Genomic DNA, 20,614 nt, shown 5'->3' on the forward strand with positions numbered 1-20,614 from the left:
CCGAAATCGTTGGAAGGAAGTGTGCAATGGGGTTTGATAAAAGACAGCAGCGACCACCAATCGACCATCGACGCGACCAACGCCTGGGTCGGCACCAGAGCGAAAGGCAAACAAAATGCAGGAAGAGGGCTACCGTGCTACGCAAAGCACCACACCAAAATCGACCGCTTTATCGGGCAGAGAGGGGGGGAGAAAACGCTGTTATCAGCCGAAATCGAAATTCGAATTCGAATTCTAATAAACAGTATTAATGTATATAATGCGTCGGATTGATAAAACTCGTTAGTCACAGATTGGTAGCCGGAAGGTAGGAACGTTTGTTCGGGGTACAGAGCGGTCGTCGTGCGTGTCGTATGTTGCGTGTCGCTTATCCGCCGGTCGTTCGAAGTTGTTCCGTGAGTGAATTGGTGATTTGCACTTTCAGTGTGATGTGTTGAGCAAACCAAACGTGAAGTGAGTTTTGTGTTTTGAATGCGCAAATTTGTTGGAACATTTGGAACAGAAAACAGAGAGCATACGAGAGAGCGAAAAATAGAAAGAAAATGAAAATGGGATCGTCCAAGCGCAAATCGTCCTTCCGGATTGATGACATTCTGCACCAGCAGCGTGTGGAGCAGCAGAACCTGTTGTACCAGCATCACCATGCCAGCCGTCTGGCCGGCACGAGTACCGCCAACAGTTTGTCCAGTGAACCGGGATCGTTGACACATTCTGCACCGAGCAGCTACAGCAGTGCTTTACAGAGTCATGGCATCCCGACGGACTGTGCTGGTGGTACACCGCCGGGTTCACCCGTACTCGCATCACCGCTGGCCATCGGTTCCGGTAGTACTGGCGGCGGTGGCGGTGGATCAGTTCGATCGGAATCGCCCAAAAAACCAACTGCCATGTATCCGGGGCTGCTGGACTTTTCGAAAAACGTCATACCGATCCCGCTGCAGTTCGGCATGCCGGCGTTCAATCCACTCAATGCGGCATACCTGGAGCATTATGCGTCAGTGTTACATAAAGGTATGTATTTAGGGAGATGTTGAGCTTTATCCTTTAGAGTATCCTGTTCAATCAATCATTAATTTTAATCTCGCAAACACCATTAAACCGCTTGATTGTGTTTACCGAGCGAAATGGCTTTTGCTCACTTTTTGCTCTGCAGTCGGTGGTAATTTCGGTCTTAAAACGTGATTCAAAGGCTTACGATTACATCGATACGCTGCTAATCAGTGTATCGATGATGTGTAATAATTATTTTTAGCTGCATTTGCGAAATCAAACCAATAAGTTTGGGCCCATACCGCGCGGAAGTGTATTAAGCACGGTTGTAAAGGGAGAAAAAAACGCCGATCAAAGCATTGATAATGCGCTGCTATTCCCTCCCGAGTTATCGTTACCCACCGTTCCCGACAACGACCACAAGCCCAACCATCGCCGTCAACGGCACGTCCCCCCATAGGGGGACAATTTTCCCAAAAACACCATTCGGGCGCTTTAGTTGCCATTCAAGTGGGCCAGATATAATGTGTGAAAGCGAAGTGCCTTGTGCGTGACCTCCGCTTTGCCAGCTAATCCCCATACTCGGAACCGATACCTTCCCGGGTGGTGGGCCCCGAGAATGGGGCAATTTGTTGCCACAAATTCACTTTGTACTCGCACAAACGCACAAAACATGAAAGGAAGCCGCCCCAACGAGGCATCAAACGAGTAATCTTTCACCTGCAAGATTTATTAATGGGCCGCACCGTTACGCCAAGCTAATCGAGCTGCCAATTGATTTACAGCTATTGGTGGACCATCGAAGGGTTTGCGCTTGCGAGCAATGTGTGCCGGTGAGCGGAGGGGCACACATACACAAATGGGGTTGTTGTTATTTGCACGGGTTTGGGGCGCATTTTCGGGTGATAAGGCACCCGACATGGAAGCCGTCGGTGAGTTTACCACCATTTTTGCCACCAGATGCAGTCGGTTCCGCGGTTCCAACCGGTTGCAGAAGTCTGTACGTATGATGGGGAGCCTGAGATTGATGCTTTTATGGCCGCCGGACTGGATTGCCTTACTTCCGTGTGTCATTGCATGGCGGTTTATGGTGAGGGAAAATCGATGAAAAGGTCTGTTCTGTCTTACAAGGCAAGGACTGACTATCCGGATGTGTGGTCCGGCATGACCAAGATGGTCGTTACGCTTAAAAGAACAAATAGAATAATTCGTAACATGAGTGAGACGCTCCGGCTTTCTATTGCTGACCGCGCGGCTACATGAGGTGAAATATACAGCGAAATGAACTATTTGACAGCTGAAATATCTGACAGGTCCAGCTAAAGGGTTGGGGGAGACACAACATCCGCTTTCGAAATTTTATTAAAAATAATATCTTCTTAAGCAGAACATTCCCTAATTGGAAGAAATTATGAACTGTTGACTCAAAATTGACGAAGTACTCGATATTGAAGTTATTTAATGGATTTAAATACGATTTTGTGGACGTTATTTGTTTACATTGCACATCAGTTGGTTGCTATGATGCTTTATCCGTCAGATATTTCGCCTGTCAAATAGTTCATTTCGCTGTATATTTCACCTCATGTGGCCTCGCGGTGAAATCTAGCTGACTTCATGTTTAATTTGCCCTTCCGTCGCTTTTCATTCGGGAACCATTCTAAAAACCATGGTTACTATGATGATTTCCAAAGGTTAAGATCGAGTTAAAAGGGATCTGTATCTTGACCAAGGTTGATAAATCGCTATCAGTCACTTTCCCAGACTCAATTGAAGAGGAGCGGTAGTTGCAGTTGCCTAGATACAATGGTTGCTCTAATTTATTTCATGAGTGTGCTGCTCAGTAATGCGTGAAATATGGCCAAATGTTCTACAACCATCAAAGCAAACCACAATTTTATGTCATTTTTGACAGACGCTTGACGCTAGGCAGTCGAAGAGGACAAAGCATCAAACAAAATTTATACAAAGCAACTATTTCTTCCTCCAGTCAATCTCATAGCAAAATCAGGGTCATAAATCCACATAAGCCACAGTCTATCTAGTTACATTGTAACATGGAAGGACATTCTAGTGGGAAATTGAAAGGAAATATAGGGGTTTTCAGGGCTTCTCGTAATGATGGGACACTTTCTTGATTCTTTCGTACTGGCTGTGTACTTCATAGGACACTACGGTACCTTTTTTGGACAAGCTCATTGGTATTTCCTATAGGATTCTTAAGCAACATGTCCAAAAAGGGTGCGGTAGAGTTCAGTTTCTGTCACATAAAGTTTACTTCCCATAAGAAAGTGTCCCAAAAGTATGAGTACCCCTGAAACCCCCTGTATTGTTTTCTACGTGCTATATCTTTTTTATTTTTCGTAAAGACGAGTTATGCTAATGGGATTTTAAAGCAGTTTTGAAAAGTGCATTGAAATGATACACGACACTGACTACACTTTGGTGAGCAAGATCAAGAATGAAATCTCTTGAAAAGTAAAATAAGACCAAGCCAAATGTTCCTTTATGTCACAAACAATTAAACTACAATCGAACCCCACTGAATTTCGGTCAGTTGTGATGAACTCCGACGGCCGCCCTTTAACCGGCAGTCAAATTAAGCACCAGATAAACATGTGGTAAACCATAAAAAGATTACACCATCGAACTAATCTCGCTTCTTCGGCTAGTACCTATCGTTGTGTGTACGCTCGATACACACACACACAGAAGTACGAATTCGAATTCGATCGATTTACAATTGTGTACGATCATCACGAGACGGTGTGCCGATTACAGCCGTCAAGTCGTGTCGGGTCGGTGGTCGGTTGTATTACAACCGTGTAAGCAAATGCATATGCAAACAAACGCTGTCTGATGCGTTCCTGCCACACTGACGCCACGTCGCGTCAGCCTATTTGATCGAGCGGCGCGAGGGGAAAGGGAACCCAGTTACAAAATCCTACGCCGCACCAAGAACCGATTGAACGCGCGATAGTCTGCGCTTTGTATGAGGCCTTCCCGAACCCCCCCCCCCCCCCGCTTCGCCCTGCAAGAAACGCTATCAATCTGAAATTAAATAAAGCGCTCCTGGCGCCACATTCAAATCCCCAGCTCAAACAAGTCGAAAAGCTTTTTATTTGTTGGATATGTTCTCCCGACGGGCTTGTAGCTGTAAAATAGGCTCGAAAGGGCTGCCTAGTGGTCACCCCTGTGGTCGTTCGGCCGCTGCTGCCAACGATTGCGTCGATAGACGGCGTTCGAAAAGGGTACTCAGAACAGTGGAGCCGCCATATAGACGGGAAGGATTAACGTGCTGTTCATCTTATCATAGGTTACATACCTATCTGCTCTGCTCCTCCAACTCACCCACCCCTCCTAGAAGGGGTATTGGTTTACTGGAACTGTGCCATTTGTCGTTCGTTCGTCGAACCGATCAATGCTTGCGTTTGGGCTGCTTAACTCGATAGAAATTATCACCAAAATGTTTTCTGCCGATGTCATCGATACGGCTTGCGATGTATCCAAAATATCTTCCAATCGTTGATAAACCCCCACCCCGACCCGACACGCCAGACAGACGCCGCGGACGTCAACGCAGTTATAACATATAAGGGTTACAAGAAAGCACCCCGACCGACCAACCGACCGATTACATTCTAATTACGCGCCCTTTCCAGGCTGCAGTGGCGATTGATAGGGAAGCGAGTAAACTATCTCACCTGCGTACCCACGAACGTTACCCAATCGAGTGTGATTCTAATCATGTTATTTCTCCCAAATGCGTCCCACTCTGCTCCAACTACTCATCATCATCAAAAAAAAAAAATCACGACCAGCGCGGTCTGTTTATGGCCGTGGATGGTTATCTATCAACCCTGGACGATTCGAACCTTGTCATCCTGCGCTATCAGGGATTAGGGATTAGCTTTTTCTCAGGTACGATCGGTGACAGGCCGCACTATTGGAGGGATGGGGGAAGGAGGTGAGACACCAAAACTCGTGTGAAGTGGCCGATGTTCCCGATTGGCTCCGATTAGCAGGGGTTCCTAATCGGTTGCTCGCGTTTGACAAACGATTATCAATTTGACATTCCGCTCACCTTGATCCGTAATCCATGGGTTCGAAATCGGGTGTGGATGGGTCGTTCAGTTTCCTACGAATTCCCTAATATTTTATTTTACGCTTCACATAACGCGACTTCTTCACGCGTACTCTATTGCGCGTATCATTGTCTCGTGTACTTGCCAACTCCATCTGCTTTCGATTAAACGTCGGTTCCCAGATTTCCGAAAGACTAAACCGATAGATAACAGCTGTCTGTATCATGGTGTGTAATGCACACTTCTCCCAGTTTCTCCGATATCAGCTAATGCCGCCTGTCCGTGGCTTTCCTGTTTTCACTGCCCGTGTTTGCCGCGGTGCGACCGGTGCGACCTGTTTACCGTCTTTATCGTCTCACTCGATTAGCGAAAATTGCACCCTAAATGAACTGTGATTTTGTTGCCATCGGGCAAACAAACACACACACGCCGCAATAACCGACAATCCCGACCGGCCCCGCTCAGTTCGGCTCGGGTCTTCCTCACTAATCCCGCCATGCCTGACACCTCCGAAAGTCACAGCCCACTGTGTTTATCGAGGTGAAATAGCGAAGCAAACAAAACCGGAGGCACACAGTAATAGGCTGAGGTAACTAGGGGCTACTAGCACCGTAAACCTTGGGCATCGGTTTACATTGTAGCGTGTGCTGTTAGAGAGTTGAGACATGAAGAATACCTCCAGGGAATACCGAAATCCTTGCCAAATGTACCGTACCGTGCATACCGGATAATTGATACAAATTAAATCAAGCTTCCGCTCCCGGCACTGGCGGTCGGGATCGATGGAAAAGACAAATAACGCAACCATAATAAGAACAACGCACCGCCTACGGCACATTATTGAGATTCCTTAGGATGGTGCACTTCTTGTCCGTTGGACGTGCTGGACGTCTGGGCTTCGTTACGTATTCGGAACAGGAAATGGGTCTGTATTTGTTCTCATTTCTATCCTCTATCCTTGTGAGATTGCATTGTAGTTTGAATCGGAATCGGACCTTTTGCGCTTGTTTGGTCACGATTCTGCAACCAATTCTATCTCTAGAAATGAAAAGAAAAGTCGAATAATATTGTACAAACAAAAAGGTCGCCCCAAAAGGTTCTTTCTTACTCATGACGTTGTCTTTTTTCCCTTCTATCCATTTGCAGCTTCCCCGCGTGTTTGGCCCTTCTACCCCCATCCGTACAGCTATCTGCTGCCAACCTGCGGCTCCAAGCGCAAGGGCGGTCAGGTCCGATTTACGCCCCAGCAGACGCAAAGTTTGGAGAAACGATTTTCCAACCACAAGTACCTTTCGCCGGAAGATCGTCGAAATCTAGCAATTCAGCTGAAGCTTAGTGACCGACAGGTACGTGTTCACCCTTATCAGTGCTTCCCTGAGGAAAGTGTGTATCCATTATCAATTTTTTTTCCTCCATTCCGCAGGTTAAAACGTGGTTCCAAAATCGTCGCGCTAAATGGAGAAGAGCCAACAGTGGCTGCCAGCAGTCGACGGACGTGCTGGGTTCGGCCGATGGTTTGGGTGACGCGTCGAAAGCCTCCTCCGGAACGGGAATGTCCCGCACCCAGAAGTACTTGGGCGAGAAGGACGACGAGGACGATGATGATGAAGGGACGGCTCGGTATGGTAGGAGAACCCCGTCCTCGATCGACTATGACGGCAAAAGCTCGGACTGCTACTCGGACCGTGGCTCGAGCGAGGATCGCGACGAGGAGGAAGATGATCCGGCTTCACCGATCGATGTTATGTAGTGCCCGCAAGAGGGGTAATCACCAGGCGCGTCCACATTGTACATAAGCCATTGAGTGGGGTCGAATTAAGCGAGTGTCTTAGGGTAAGGTTAGATAGAAAATGTTAGTAGTCCGTAATTTTGTGAAATAAATGTAAGAATGTTAATTATGAAACACTTTAACACACACGTGTTTGAGACGCACCGTACAAAGCCATCGCCCAGCGGTGTCGACCTTTGCTCTATAATTGATCGCATTAAACGTCATCGGTCGCGGACTCCACCCTGCGATAAGGGAGTAATCGCCATGATTCTAATAAATCACCACCATTTATTGGCTACCCCGGGGCTAGCCGGTGTCCCATCATCATCGCGGTATGATCCACACACGGATTTGCAGTGTAATTCTTCCTTGTAATCAGAAAAAGCACGCCTGCACGCCCGGTGATTCACGTTCGCTGCACGTTTAAGCCATTTTAACGCATTGCAGCTGACGTCAACGGTTTGTAGCAATAGTCGTGGGCAAGTGTTACACCAAATCATGCAAACCATCAACCTCTGATTACTAATCGATCGTTCGTGTGTTTTGGAGTTGTTTTTAAATTCTTTCCTCCATCCTCCCCCCGTGAGATAGCGCATCGATCGTTATCATTGCTATCGTTCTCGAGGGATGGGGGACGGGGGGATGGGGGACTTCATGGTGACAAACATCAATCTAAGCACGCGTGTATTACCACCTGTTGAGCATTGGACGATTGCTTCTGCTGTGGACCTTTGGCCGTGCGCGGGAATACAATCACACTCGCCTCCCAGCCGGGCAGCCCTGCTATCCCTTCTCTCTCGCTCTCTCTCTCTCTCTCTCTCTCTCTCTCTCTCTCTCTCTCTCTCTCACTCACACACATGGGCCGTTTTGGGTCACTCATTCACAGCCATTTACAGCTTGTTTCCAAAACTATGCTCCGCATTTACCAAAAAGGGATGATGATGATGATGTTATCGACGCGTATCGCTTATCATAATCACCATTCGATTGATAAATGGAACCCGTTGGACCTGTGCACGCTTTTGTGCAAGATTGTGTGGACCACGGGGGTGCTGTTGGGTAGTTGGGTACGGTTTCCGCATAGCTTAGTCGCTTGATTTACGCTGTTGTTTTGACTGCACCTTAACCTCCGCTTCGCTCGATCTGCTCGATTGACAGTCGTTTAATCACCCCCCACCCCACCCCATCAGGGTGGGGGTCCACGCCGGGCCTCTAATCGGAGGCGTATAAGAGTAATTGAATTTCATAAATAGGTACATTGAAGGATCGGCTCGCGATTACATTGGGACATGGGCCAGGGCCAGTGAGTAACATCCTACCGAGGGCATATTAGAATGTTTCGCCATGGTACGAGCGTGGGCTAATAGGCCGTAATGAGCCTCTACTCCCGGCCCATTAACGCTGGTCATTGGCGATCGATCATCACACAAATTACCTTATTATTGGTGTATCTGTTTCCCTTCGCTTGCTGGGTAAAGCCAAGAGACACAAATACCTTGAAGAAACAAAAAATTCCCAAACGAAAGTCGTTTTATTGTCGTACTTTTTGCATAACACTTTTCACAAAACCATTTCAACGATTTGCGACTGTATAATTCGTGTCGTTATTTTCATTTCACTACATTAATTACCATCCGTATTCCCTCGCCTTTCAAATCTGTTTGTCGCTCGGTCGCTTGTAACAAACATCTGATCCCTCTGGTTTGCCTGTTTAATGCTCTCCCCCGTTGTTGGATTGTTGTTGTTGATGATGCTTTTGTCCGGCAAAAGTTAATTAACCTCCCTCTCCTCCCCTTCAATGGTCGGTGAAAAGTTGTCAGCCAATTCATTAAAATGCGATTACACAATGCTGTGTTCTTTTAAGTTTCTATTACAATTTTAAATCGCCCTGTTTCCGCTTAGTTCCCATAAAGCACAACGGTTTGGTTTGGTTTTTGCAGTCCCCTATTCTCTCTCTCTCTTTCACTCTACCCAGTAACCATCGTTCTGTGTTTCTTCATCGTTGCTGTTGCTGTTGCCGCTGGAAACAATGGCATGCTGCGATTGAGGTGGTTCATCATATTCGAGGTTGAACCGTGGTGAGATTCATGGCTCTTCTTCTTCTTCTATCTCAAATTCGTACCGCCTTTGACTGAAGGCGGTTGATGGTGAGGCGGGTGAGAAGGTAGCGGAGGTCTGTTACAGACCTTACAGACTCCCAAATCCGTATGTATCAACAAATCGTACTGTTGCGAGCTTTTCCTCGGACCAAGCCCCCGGAGGCGGTGTAATTGCCGATTGATTGCACCGTGAAAACACGTTGCCCCTCTTTCCGAGAGGGTTGGTTGGGGCATAGTTGGTGGGCCAATAGGCACTATGGCGAATGCGCAGCGGACATGAAATATGTTTGAAATGAGAAATATTTTTATTATACCGGGTAAATTGGCTGACCATTTTATGGTCCATAATCGTGAACAAATATTGTTTTTATATTTATTTATTGTAAATTAAATACATTACAAAAAACTGTGAACTGCATCTTTACCATAGTCCACCGAACAATAGAGAAGACCAATGAATCGGAATGAGCAACACAGCAGCAGCAGCAAACCTCCCCCCCCCCTCTTATTGCTGGGAGCGCGGCTGTGAGAGGAAAACTCAACCCCATAGGAGGAAAAAAAAGCACGGATTGACCGCGCAATTCCATCACGTTCCATTGTTGTTAGCAGCGCACCATTGAGGGGGGTGCGTGTGTGTGTGTATTCTCTTTTTTTGGGCGTCTCTGCGTTTCCACCACAATCCGCCACTGTTGCCTGCAACATTAGACGCTGAAGCTGCACTCCCATCCCCTCCCTAACCTGGGTGGAGTGTGTCTGTGTGACCGGGGCCGCAAAAAGAGAAAATGTGGATCAGTGTGCTATCCGATCCCGCGCCGTGATGTTGTCGGCGCCACGCCGCGATCGTTCCACCACGACGCCGTAAAGCGCAATAATACTGCTGGTGCGTACCATGTGCACCCTACCATACGCAACCGGTCGGCGGCGCAAACGAGCGCGGACGACGCCCGGAAGTCTGCGGTGGACGTCGGTGGGCGTTGCTGGGCCACTGTTGCTGCTGCTGCTGCTGCCGCTGCTACTGGCCATCATCGGAAGTGTTGTGCGGTGTCAAACGTTTATACGGCGTAAGTGGAAAAATGGTTTTCGCGTTGTGTGGTTGCCGTTGCTGACCCTGAGCGAGTGGGGTTAACCGTTTGGAGCGTTTTTTCGCGTGGTTTAATACTGCACGGTGTTTTGTTTGTGCGTGTGTTTGGGAGTTTGAAGCATCGGAAGTAGATATTTTCGAAAAAAAAAAACGGTTTACCAATGGAATAGTTTAAACGTATCCGTGTCCAGCATAACAAAGTCCACCCTCCTGTTGTTGGTGCAGCGTACAGTACTAGTAAAATGGGCTAAGTAGCTCAAATCTATCAAAATAACGCGTGCAGTTGAAGCAATACAATATTGACCCGATTGCGCAGTCCCGGCAGTGTGTGTGTGTGTGTGATTGAGGGTGTGTTATCGGGATAGGCTATCGCTTGGGTAAAAACCGATTTGTGCCACGCTATGTGCATTAATCATTATTGATTGGCACTTCGGTGGAAATTGATTGGATGGACTAACAATAAAAATTTAAGTGATCGATCCGAAACGGACTGATTAAAAAATGGCAGTCAATCTGGTGTGGGGAAGGCGGGAGTCGATCGGGGGATTCCGTTCCAGGTGGTGAGAGGAGTGCAATAAATTTGTATGACTTCATGCGCACGGCTGGTAGCGCAAACAAGGGCCGCTCGCTCACGTGCGAAATGATGTTATCGATGGGCGATGGGGCTAAACGACGGTTGGTAGCGTTTTAAATTCAATAGTTTCTATTAAACAGTACAGTAAATCAGTTCATTTGTGTTGCAAATGACCTAAATTGAACAAAACATTACTTCCAGCGAAGAAGAGCAGTGAAGAGAATGCACTTACCATGTTGCCCCCAAGACAAACCATCAGTTTCGTAGCCTTCGCGGTTCACAAATTAGCTAAAAAGAAAAAAAAACACACACACACACACATATGTCCATCTGCTCGTAAAAGAGGAACACACAAACAAAAACAACTCCCATTCGTGTATCGATCAGCTTGAATAGCAAAAAAGAAGCATCAAAGTAGCATTGACTGCGCCCCCGATACGATTGCGCACTTTAAAGGTGTGGTACCACGCGTATACGCAAATGGCCTTCACGTGCTTCCGCTCGGATGCGCTTACGCTTCTTCAGTGATAGATGCGGTTGGAAGCGGAAGTGAAGTACCTCCCTATTAGGTGGGATGGTGGGTTGGGAAGGAGCACCACATATGCTGGAGAGAATTCCGAGATTCATCATGCTCGTTTTGCATAACATCGGGCGCGGGCAGAGGAATGCTAATGGTCATGCGGTGCACAGCATCATCCCATAGCAGCATAACAGAGGGAAACCCCCAGAACACAGAGAAATAGGGAAGGGGGCATTAAGAGGGAGTAAGATTTGGGCAGAGGTACGCCGTATCGAATTGGGGCTAAGTGTACTTGGAAGGTGTTTAGGCAAGTCGAGAGTTTAAGGCTCCCGAACAATACGGGCTACGGTGTTTTATTCCCACTTGCTTCATGAGATGGAAGTGTTTGGAATGCGTTTGTGTGTGTGTGTGTGTGTGTGTGTGTGTGTATGTGTGTGTGGTAAAGTGAGCAGCTAAAGAATGATACATACACGCAATCAAACCACAGCAAAAACGCATTCGATTGGGGTTAAAATCCTCTGGCGATAGTTGGTTCGTGTTTTCCGTATGAGGAACAGTTAAACAGTACCATTCCCTTGCACAGCTTCTCCACACGAGAGGCTGGGTATTGTTTTGGCATTGCAATGACCATCCCTTTGCCTTCACACTTCACCACAGGAACGGCCAACGTTTGCCGCACGGACGATGAATGTCCACTGCAGGCGTACTGCGAACGGTACAATTCCGTCCACGAGTATGGCGTGTGTTCGTGCATGGCCGGTTACTTCGCCGTGACAGACAGCAATAACACGCGTCGATGCTTGAGAGGTAACAACATTCACTAACCCCACATAGCACCCACATCTTAGTCCCTTCGATTAGTTCCATTGCATTCCATCGGCACCCTCGAATCTTCTCCCCATTCCAGCGGCTACCGATATCGGTGACTACTGTCTACACAACGACCAGTGCCAGTACACGCTCAGCACGGGCAACTCGGAATGCCGCGACAACTCCTGCCAGTGCGTGGACGGTGCGCACTACGTCGAGCGGGAGAAGCGCTGCTACAAGACGAGCTACCTGGGCGAGTACTGCCGGCTGACGAACAACTGCATCGGCAACGATACGTACTGCCGGGACGGGATCTGCGTGTGCACCCCGGGCAAGCATCCGAACGCGGACCGCAACCGCTGCCTGCATGATGCGAAGCAGGGCGACCAGTGCTTCCGGGACGAGGAATGCGTGACGGACAATTCGCGCTGCGCGCAGGAGATCTGTACGTGCCGCGTCAGTCACGTGCTGAACGAGCAGCGCAATCGGTGTTTGCCCAGTACGTAAGCCGCTCTTTAGGCGTTTTGCTCCGATTCGTTCGATATGGTAGGGAAATTATAATACTTTCCGTTCTGATTTTCCACAGTTGCGAGCAAAATTTACGACCTTTGCGAGGAAAACATACAGTGTTTGTACAACATTCCACACTCCCAGTGCCGCATCACCACCGGGACGGACGGTATAACGGCGGGCCGGTGCACCTGTGCCAGCCGATTCCACGAGGCAGGATTTGTACGTATACAGTTGATTCATTCCCGGTCATTACCCGGTTTTTTGTAAAATGCTTCATCCATCTTGCAGAAATGTGTTTCATCGGTACACTTGAACGGGATTTGTGAGGTGAACGATAATTGCATCGATCGCGACACGGGCTGCTATCATGGACGGTGCCGCTGCATAGATCACATGATCGAGGTGGATGGCATTTGCTCCGGTGCTTCAACGTTCCGGCCAAACAGTTTAGCGTATGGGCTAGTACTTGTAACCGTGCTGGGTACACTGTACGGTATTAGCTGACCATGACGCAGCTGCGCACACAAACACCAAAAATTCTCTTTCCAAAACAAACGCCTTTAGTATCTAGAACTTAACATACTCAGTGAACGGCTTGAAAAAACGACCTTGCATTCCATCCTAATGTACTGGTAGCCTCACCTCAACCTCATGCTTGGACCAAAATGGAAAACCAATGAACCCCTTGGGCGTGCTTACACTGCTACTGATTGTCCAGTTTCGAACATGTTTTATATTAGTATGTGCTATTTAATGAATAAACACGTTGTTGTAAGTGAAAAGTGTTCTTTTTATGTGTTGTCGCGTGTTGTTTGATTGTTTCACTGCATTGCTTAAACTATTTCACTATACTGGTTATATTGCTACTCTCCATCGCAAACTCAACTGGTGTTGAAGATTGTTTCTTCCTTTCTTCCTTTCTTCACTTCCACTTTATTGCACCTACTTCACAACGCGCTTTGCTCTACGTTTTTTAGATGCAATTTTTGTTTGCTAAATCCTTTCACAGAACATTACTCTTCTAGTCGAATACATCGGAGATTCGAAACCCCAAATGCGGCCAATTGTAGCCACAGGTTGGTAAAAAGGAGTTTACAGAATACTGTAAAAAATATCAATACCGGTTGTTGGTGCCTTATAAATACAATGTATACACTATAACAATACAAAAAACGACGGAATAGAAAAACGAAGGACACAAACTGACGCAACGCGGTGGGTTAGCAGGAGCATTCACAGCTTTAAGTACTGCAGCATCAGTGCGGGCCACAGTAGCAGTATGCCGCCGGCGATGTAAGTAAACCGAGCACCGACGCTCCAGAACGCCATCGAGGCCACGATAGGGCCGACAGCCCGGGCGAGAGCTCCCAGCGATCGGAACACTCCCAGCACAGTTCCCTTCTGATGGAAGTCACCGTACTTGGAGGTGATTGTGGTCATGCAAGTGACTACAAACGCGGTGGCTAAAAAAAGGGAATGTAGATGAAGAGTTAGTAAAAAAAGCCAATTGTGAGGCAGTTGAGGCAACAGGACGCTTACAGATGGCGAATAGTATCATGCCCAGGTAGAGCACTGGAGACGACTCGGCCAAACCGACGATGATGAAGGCGGGAATGATTAAATACAGGCCAAATACGGCGGAAGTCTTTACCAGTCGGTCGGGAAGGCGGCGTACAACGGAACCTTGCAGTAGCGCCATCAGTACACCTGAGGAAAAGGGGAAAGAAAATGTCACGCAATGTTATAAATAAATCTCTTGAATTTCACATCAAAACGTTACCCGAACACCCCCCGTACCTGTGGTAAGGAACATTTTCGCCTGATCGATCGAGGTGTAGCCGAACTTGTGGTACATCAAGAACGTCACCGTAAACTCGAGCCCGGAGTACAGGAACAGGTAAAGAAAGTACGTCACACCCAGCCGCCTGAGCGAGCGCACATCCTTCTGGGACAGATTTTCCACCGCGGAAAAGCGAAACAACGCTCTAATACTGATGTGATCGATCGCATGCGACAGCGAGTTGATGATGCGCGTGGATCGCTTTTCCTTCGGCAGCGTTTCCTTCAGGCAGAGCACCAGAAACAGTATGTCGGCGACGGCCAGCAGCATCGCAAACATGGCCGGTGCGAAGAACCACAGCGTGCCGGTTTTGTCCGAGAAGCGGGAAAACGTCGCCCCGATCATGGGACCCGCTATGAAGCCGAGCGAAAAGGCAATCCCCACCAGGGCCATCGCCTTGCCGCGGTTCTGCTGGTTCGACACGTCCGTTATTACGGCCATACAGAGCGAAACGTTGCCCTTGCTGATGCCACCGACGAACCGTGCTATCACGAACAGCAGGAACGATTCCGAGTACGCCCAAATGCCGTACGAAGCGGCAATGCCGGTCTGTAAAGGTGGGTGGAAAAAGGAAACCATTAACGATTTGCGCCGTTCGAACGCTTTCACCTTTCACCTTACCGCGCACAGCAGCATCAGTGGTTTGCGCCCGTAGTAGTCGGACAGCGCACCGACGATGGGACTGCTCAGGAACTGCAGAAAGCTAAACATCGAGCCGAGCGCTCCCCCGAACAGGACGCTGGTGAAGCGTTCCGGCGCACCGATCCACAGCTGAAATTGCTTAATACTGTTGGCCAGGTAACCGTACAGCTGGTTGTCATTCTTGCGATAGTACTCGAGCAGGGACGGAAGCAGCGGCAGTATCATCGTGAACGCCAGCAGATCCAGCAGCAGCGACACGAAGATGATGTACGCCGTCCGGTGGGTGCGCGTGATTTCGGTGATCGTTTTCCCCGATTCCGGTACCTTCTCATGTTTGGGCGCGGGCTTCAGATTGTTGCTTATGTTGTGAGAGGTGCTCGCCACGACGGAGCGCTTTTTCAGTTCATCCAGATTGTACGTCATCGTGCTGGTGCTGGTGGGCTGGAAGAGAAGCGTGGATGAAACATATGGAAAGGGTGTTGATGAATTATGTTTTTTGCGGCTTTCTCGCCAGCTTCACGATACGTGGACAGGCCCACACGATCAAGCACAATCACCTTGTATCACAATTGCGTTAGTGGCAGAAATACAGCAGAAGACTATAAGTACACCCGGTGGCGAAATACTGCACACGATAAAGGCTTATGTTGGGCACGACTGCGAAGCACAACCCCACTACACTATTGCGCGGTAAGTGTCTCACTATTTCCCTGCAAACCAATAAGGACCGAACGCGTGTCCGCTACGACACCGTGCCTCACGACCGTACACGATCGCAAGATGGTATTAAAACAGCTGCGTAAGATGCCAAGAAACCAACACACTGGCGCAAATACACACGACGATCACGCTGGATCACAGCAGGCTATGGTGCCGCCGTACTTTCACTTTTACCACCACCAGACTCGTTTTGCTGCTGCGGCTGCTGCTGCCGCTCGGCTCACGATCCCGAGAAAGCCTCCGCCAATGTCTGCCTGCGACCCGCGCACTCGGGGAAGCATCGATCTGTGTCGTTCAACCGTGAAGCTGTGTGGGGCTTTAGCTGTAGTGGTGAAGATTTCGGTCAAAGATGCTGTGCGAGGGTCGCGACTCGCACGCGTGTTGGGTCGGCCGAAAATTAGCAATGCTGACAGTAGGGCTTCATGGCGTCAGCACAGAACGGCTGTATGGGCGGCATTATCAGCGGATGTGGCCAACCATTCGTAGCACTAATCAACTCGTTGACGATAAAACAAATAATCACTTGTACGTGCTGCCTGTTGGGTGTGTGTGCTCGGTGCTGTAGATACGGCCACGGACGCCCTTCATTGTCTGTGGATGCCATTGTGGGGGCCCAGTGTCGTAATTTCCCTCTCCCCCACCATCCTCCGTAATGTTAGATACTGTTCATCATTACCTGCTAAGCTCATGGTGTGGGTGTGAGTGTGTTTGTCCAGGAATTATGCTACTGCACAGAGGGAAACATTGTTTTGCTGCGTATTGTTTGCGAGTCACAACAAACATTGACAGCGATGCACCGGGTGTCGGACACCTGGTGGTCGGTGCCGGAGGTTGACAGTTGATAAATTGAATTTTCTTGAAATCCGGTAATTTTGAAAGAGCATCCAAAACTGATCTTCCATTTCAATGTTTAGACACGTGAAAAATGCATTTAGTAGCGAACAATTGATACATAATTGAATCGGAAACTGATTAATGAAGTAAATCTAAATTTGAATTTTAAGGGTTTTACAAAATACTTAAGTTCTTCTAAATGGTGATATTGATAAAATAATGATAGAACAAATATGACTTACCTTGACATTGGGTAGGACCTTAGGATTCTGTATTGTTATTCCAGAATAGTTCACAATGTTATAAGTTTATTCATGCCCACCAAGTAGGAAAACTGCATAACTATCCTAAAGTTAACAGAAAAGTGGAACCTTCTATATTTGATCAGTAAAACCTGACCTGTGTTCGTCATGTTTGAGAGGTTACTGTAAGATTTGTTTAGTATCACTAATATGCACACAACACACCATTGATTTATTCATCAATTCCAACACTCATAGCTCAGAAGTAGTACAACTAGCCGATTCTTCTGTTTGAAGCATGGGAAGATCTAAAACAATGAAGACAAATACTGGGTTAAAATTTACAATAAATTAAATACAGTAAAACAACAAACCTTTACGCATTCCGTGCATCGATACGACGACTCGAAACAGTTCAAAGTCTGGCATCAGGAAGATTCGGAGCAGTATTATCGCTAACCCAAACACAGTAGCACCGACCCAGATCCAGGAAAATGCCAGCGTTAGGAAAAAGTTCTTATCCACCTGCACGAGCGCCGCGGTGTCCTGGACTAATGAAAAGTAAAGTATCAACCGGGCGCAGCTCATACCCTGAACTGAGTCCACCTTCTGAAACTCGGCACAAAGATGCCTCAGGCCCTGGGTGATGAAACTCGCCGTTAGCAGGGACACTACCGTGCAGCCTAGGAAAAATATCAATGACGGAAACACTATCCGCCACGGTTGTGGAAGAATTCTGCAGAAAAAAAGGTGAGGAATATAAATGCACTACGTTGGCTTCCCGGTCTTTTCACCGGCTTAACTTACCCTCCTGGGCCGTGCACTAGGAAAAGAGCTAACCATATCGTACAACAGATTCCTTGGAAGAGTGGCATGTTTTTGAGGGTCTCACAGTACAACCCACTGTTCCAATTGCTCCAATATTCATCAATGCCATCTGGAAACGATGAAAAGAATGGTCAATCAAAGTAGGTGTGTTAGCTTGAGGCATTGAAGGGTACATTACATTGAACAGTCGTTTGGTTCGTTCCGGTATCGGAGCCGTTCTCGACTGCTATCGGCACAAAATGTAGGTTTGCTTTTAGCAAACAATGGTGTTTGTAGTCTGCAATTAGACCGTGCAAACTGAAACTAACCACCAGGCACGATGACACAATCATCAGCAACGAAAACACGGTACAGGCTGAAAGGACGAAACGATAAGATAAGTGCCACAAGTGGTTTGAAGTACAGTGCATGCGAAAAAGATTTGCAAACAGTTGCACCAGCTTACACTTACACTTCCAGCGTGGATTTACTTTGGACGGTTCCTTTTCCACGATACGATGATGGGAGCACAGAATCGTCATGGTTCCGGTCACGTTCTGTGCGATTTTCACTCCACCAACGTTGATTTAGTGCGAACGAAGCGCACCACACAACCACCGAGCGACGATTGGATTTCTTGTTTTCTTTTCTTTCTCCCTTGTGGCACTACACACCCAGCACAGCCTGCCGAATCGACCATAAACACAGCTGCACAACCATGAATAAATTAAAACTCGCCCGTCCTTGAGTTGGTTCGGATTTAAGCTATGTATGCATTCCGGTGCGACTTAGAAATAACGCATTACCTCATTGCGTATGCTTCGGCGAGTAAGTTATGATCTCATCATAACACAACATCGTACGCGGGCACGTTCGTATGAATCATGTTGCAAACCACACGGATATGGATGGATAACTGGCGACGAACTTGGACGGGAGGCAACCCTAAACTAAACTGGTTCTTCGACGGGTTGCTTGGAGAAGAAGTGACATTTTCAAAAAAACACTAACCACGCACGGCTTTCGGTGTTTCTGACCCGCTCTCGGTTTACTTTATCGTAGTATGCCGGATATGGAAGCCATAGTAACGAACCTCTGTACCGTGTGCGTCTGGATCAAGCTGCACCACGGAGCTGCCTGTAGCGTTGTAATACCACAGCGCGGCAAACAACGCGCGAAACACCAACCCCTTTTGCGCGCACCCTATTGCCGAGAGAGTGTGTGAGAGAGACAGCAAGACGGTGAGCATGTAAAATCAGCGCGAGAGCGATGGCGGTCGGGCGTCAAACTGTGCGATCGCGGTTTTACGAATGCACACACGCACACGCTGGATGAGTTGAGAGAAAATAACGCAAAATAAAAAGTAAACAAACCGTACTCGGCGGTTTTTGGAAGCCTGTCCATCTGGTAGAACGATCGTAAAAATAAACTACACATCAATTTGGGATATTAATTTACGGGCCGTGCGGTCGCGACACACTCGCACACAGTCTGCACTTGATCTATTTACGTTGAGGGGGCGAACGCGCGTCATACAGTCCCGATGGACTCGGAGATGCGGTACGCGAGAGGTTCGCGCAGTACGCGTCGATCGTATGATTTTGCAGCGTGATTCGTACAGGAAATGATGGGTCGTATCAGTGTGAAAATCTTCTTTTATTTACATGGAACGGTTATTCACACTACAGGGAAAGTTTAAACGTACATTATAAGCTCCCCGGTTGGCGCTACATATAGAAAATCGAGCGAGGAGTGTGTGAATTACGTTTACATTATTAATCCATTTCAGCTAGCCTAGGTAGTGTGTTTAAGATATACTATTACTTGGAAGTTGGGGTTTCAATTCACCTGCCCCTGCCACGTTTATAGGATACTAAGGTGTTCCACATCGGCGTGCGTTACCACGAACGCGACGCTTACTAGGTAAAACCACCAGTTGTGGAGTTCATTTGGCAATTTAACATTGCAGAAAGTGCATGTACAATATCATCGCCGAGATTCAACCGAACCGCGTTCGTTCTACTGAGGTCCAACATTCGATGGATAGGGAGGTCAAGTCATGTGACTGGTTTGGAATGCATCACACATTCGCGCTTTCTTCGTAGGGGTTGCTGATGCCGGTTGCGGGGTTTTTTTATTGGCCCGCACACATCTCAGCCGTCTCCAGGAGCACTTGCCGCTAATCAACCCCGTACGTGCACCTACTTTCATGAGGTTTTGCCATTTTTCTTGCTCCCATTAGTGCGCACCTGCGAGATCTTCTTTTTGCGCTTCTCTCCCGACCAGTCCGCGTCGTCTTCGTCGTCCTCGTCGCCGCCGAAATAATTGCCTGTTCCCACGTCACGTGTGTTCGCGATGCGTCTGCTTGCGATGCGTGAGGAGTTTCTTCCCATACCTAAAAATATGTAAACGAATGCATTCGCAGGCCCGACACCACGAACTGCTGCGTACAGAGGATGCGGATGCGTCCTTACCCATGCACTTTTCCAGATGTGGAGCAAATCGCGATGCGGCTACGATGCGATTACAGTTCGGACAGTGGCAGTCGATGGCTTTCTTGGTGTTGGACGAACCGAACACGTCCGTATCGGGCTGGTCGACGATCGTGTACGGTTTGCTGTCCTCTGGCTCACCCTCGACGGCGGCACCGGAACCCGTCTTGTTTGCGTGGTGCACCTCGTACGCGATGCCCAGGATTGTTTCGTCCACGAGCGATTCGTACAGATAGTTGGCAGCCTTTTCTCTCGTCTCCGGATCGCTCATAAACCGGCGAAACTCGCGCTTTAGCTCCTGCTCGTCGACATATTCTATGTGAATTCCGTCGTTTTCGCTCATTCTGCCGGCGTAAACTGTGTGTAGAGCGGTGCCGCTGGAACTTGACTAAAAAGTAAACAACAAAACCATCCAGCTGCTGACGGTGGTACAGCCATTGCGGTCATCATCTCTAACTTAACGATGACAAATATTGGAATAAAATTTCAAAAATGCAGCCAAATACATTTTATATTTTGGATTCTTTTTCTTCTATAAAATTAGTTCTACACCAACTGAAGGATCTGGAGCGAAATGCAATGATGAAAAAGGAT

General features: G+C 47.9%; 4 protein-coding genes across 7 annotated transcripts; 2 read left to right on the plus strand and 2 right to left on the minus strand.

Moving 5' to 3' along the window:
• The first annotated feature begins 500 nt into the window (after positions 1 to 500).
• LOC120952738 (hematopoietically-expressed homeobox protein hhex) lies at positions 501 to 6,986 on the plus strand. The gene is made up of 3 exons (XM_040372210.2): positions 501 to 1,011; positions 6,222 to 6,421; positions 6,499 to 6,986. Exons 1-3 carry the CDS (start codon positions 543 to 545, stop codon positions 6,823 to 6,825), a joined length of 996 nt encoding a protein of 331 aa, XP_040228144.2. The 5' UTR covers positions 501 to 542; the 3' UTR covers positions 6,826 to 6,986.
• A 2,423-nt stretch (positions 6,987 to 9,409) lies between these two features.
• On the plus strand, positions 9,410 to 13,225 carry LOC120947302 (prion-like-(Q/N-rich) domain-bearing protein 25). Of its 2 annotated transcripts, XM_040362506.2 has the most exons (5): positions 9,414 to 10,006; positions 11,778 to 11,927; positions 12,028 to 12,429; positions 12,517 to 12,662; positions 12,732 to 13,225. In XM_040362506.2, the coding sequence occupies exons 1-5, from the start codon at positions 9,835 to 9,837 to the stop codon at positions 12,945 to 12,947; spliced, it is 1,086 nt and encodes a 361-aa protein (XP_040218440.2). In that variant the 5' UTR covers positions 9,414 to 9,834; the 3' UTR covers positions 12,948 to 13,225. The 2 variants fall into 2 exon arrangements, with proteins under 2 accessions (XP_049461787.1, XP_040218440.2); XM_049605830.1 differs by lacking the exon at positions 11,778 to 11,927 and having other exon boundaries at positions 9,410 to 10,006.
• LOC120947301 (major facilitator superfamily domain-containing protein 10) lies at positions 13,210 to 18,927 on the minus strand. 3 transcript variants are annotated; one of them, XM_040362505.2, is made up of 9 exons: positions 18,001 to 18,927; positions 17,728 to 17,904; positions 17,529 to 17,658; positions 17,190 to 17,457; positions 15,725 to 15,748; positions 14,905 to 15,366; positions 14,241 to 14,832; positions 13,983 to 14,150; positions 13,210 to 13,906 (listed from the first exon to the last, which is right to left on the minus strand). In XM_040362505.2, exons 1-9 carry the CDS (start codon positions 18,068 to 18,070, stop codon positions 13,677 to 13,679), a joined length of 2,121 nt encoding a protein of 706 aa, XP_040218439.1. In that variant the 5' UTR covers positions 18,071 to 18,927; the 3' UTR covers positions 13,210 to 13,676. The 3 variants fall into 3 exon arrangements, with proteins under 3 accessions (XP_040218439.1, XP_040218438.1, XP_040218437.1); XM_040362504.2 differs by lacking the exons at positions 15,725 to 15,748; positions 17,190 to 17,457; positions 17,529 to 17,658; positions 17,728 to 17,904; positions 18,001 to 18,927 and adding an exon at positions 16,322 to 16,973; XM_040362503.2 differs by lacking the exons at positions 17,190 to 17,457; positions 17,529 to 17,658; positions 17,728 to 17,904; positions 18,001 to 18,927 and having other exon boundaries at positions 15,483 to 16,312.
• Positions 18,928 to 19,163: 236 nt separating this feature from the next.
• LOC120947308 (SAGA-associated factor 11 homolog) lies at positions 19,164 to 20,439 on the minus strand. Its single transcript, XM_040362514.2, has 2 exons — positions 20,003 to 20,439; positions 19,164 to 19,923 (listed from the first exon to the last, which is right to left on the minus strand). Exons 1-2 carry the CDS (start codon positions 20,361 to 20,363, stop codon positions 19,736 to 19,738), a joined length of 549 nt encoding a protein of 182 aa, XP_040218448.1. The 5' UTR covers positions 20,364 to 20,439; the 3' UTR covers positions 19,164 to 19,735.
• Positions 20,440 to 20,614: the final 175 nt, after the last annotated feature.

This window comes from Anopheles coluzzii, chromosome 2 (assembly GCF_943734685.1).
Source record: "Anopheles coluzzii chromosome 2, AcolN3, whole genome shotgun sequence".
Classification (NCBI taxonomy): Eukaryota; Metazoa; Arthropoda; class Insecta; order Diptera; family Culicidae; genus Anopheles; species Anopheles coluzzii.

Bases quoted from the DNA above. Each gene is read 5' to 3' on its own strand.
- LOC120947302 (XM_040362506.2), top strand. From the start codon at position 9,835: ATGTGCACCCTACCATACGCAACCGGTCGGCGGCGCAAACGAGCGCGG. The intron at 11,928-12,027 runs GTAACAACATTC...TCCCCATTCCAG, and splicing joins CACGCGTCGATGCTTGAGAG to CGGCTACCGATATCGGTGAC. The intron at 12,430-12,516 runs GTACGTAAGCCG...GATTTTCCACAG, and splicing joins GCGCAATCGGTGTTTGCCCA to TTGCGAGCAAAATTTACGAC.
- LOC120952738 (XM_040372210.2), top strand. From the start codon at position 543: ATGAAAATGGGATCGTCCAAGCGCAAATCGTCCTTCCGGATTGATGAC. The intron at 1,012-6,221 runs GTATGTATTTAG...ATCCATTTGCAG, and splicing joins TGCGTCAGTGTTACATAAAG to CTTCCCCGCGTGTTTGGCCC. The intron at 6,422-6,498 runs GTACGTGTTCAC...TCCATTCCGCAG, and splicing joins TGAAGCTTAGTGACCGACAG to GTTAAAACGTGGTTCCAAAA.
- LOC120947308 (XM_040362514.2), bottom strand. From the start codon at position 20,363: ATGAGCGAAAACGACGGAATTCACATAGAATATGTCGACGAGCAGGAG. The intron at 19,924-20,002 runs GTAAGGACGCAT...ACATATTTTTAG, and splicing joins ACATCTGGAAAAGTGCATGG to GTATGGGAAGAAACTCCTCA.
- LOC120947301 (XM_040362505.2), bottom strand. From the start codon at position 18,070: ATGACGATTCTGTGCTCCCATCATCGTATCGTGGAAAAGGAACCGTCC. The intron at 17,905-18,000 runs GTAAGTGTAAGC...TCGTCCTTTCAG, and splicing joins AGTAAATCCACGCTGGAAGT to CCTGTACCGTGTTTTCGTTG. The intron at 13,907-13,982 runs GTAAGCGTCCTG...CCCTTTTTTTAG, and splicing joins CATGATACTATTCGCCATCT to CCACCGCGTTTGTAGTCACT.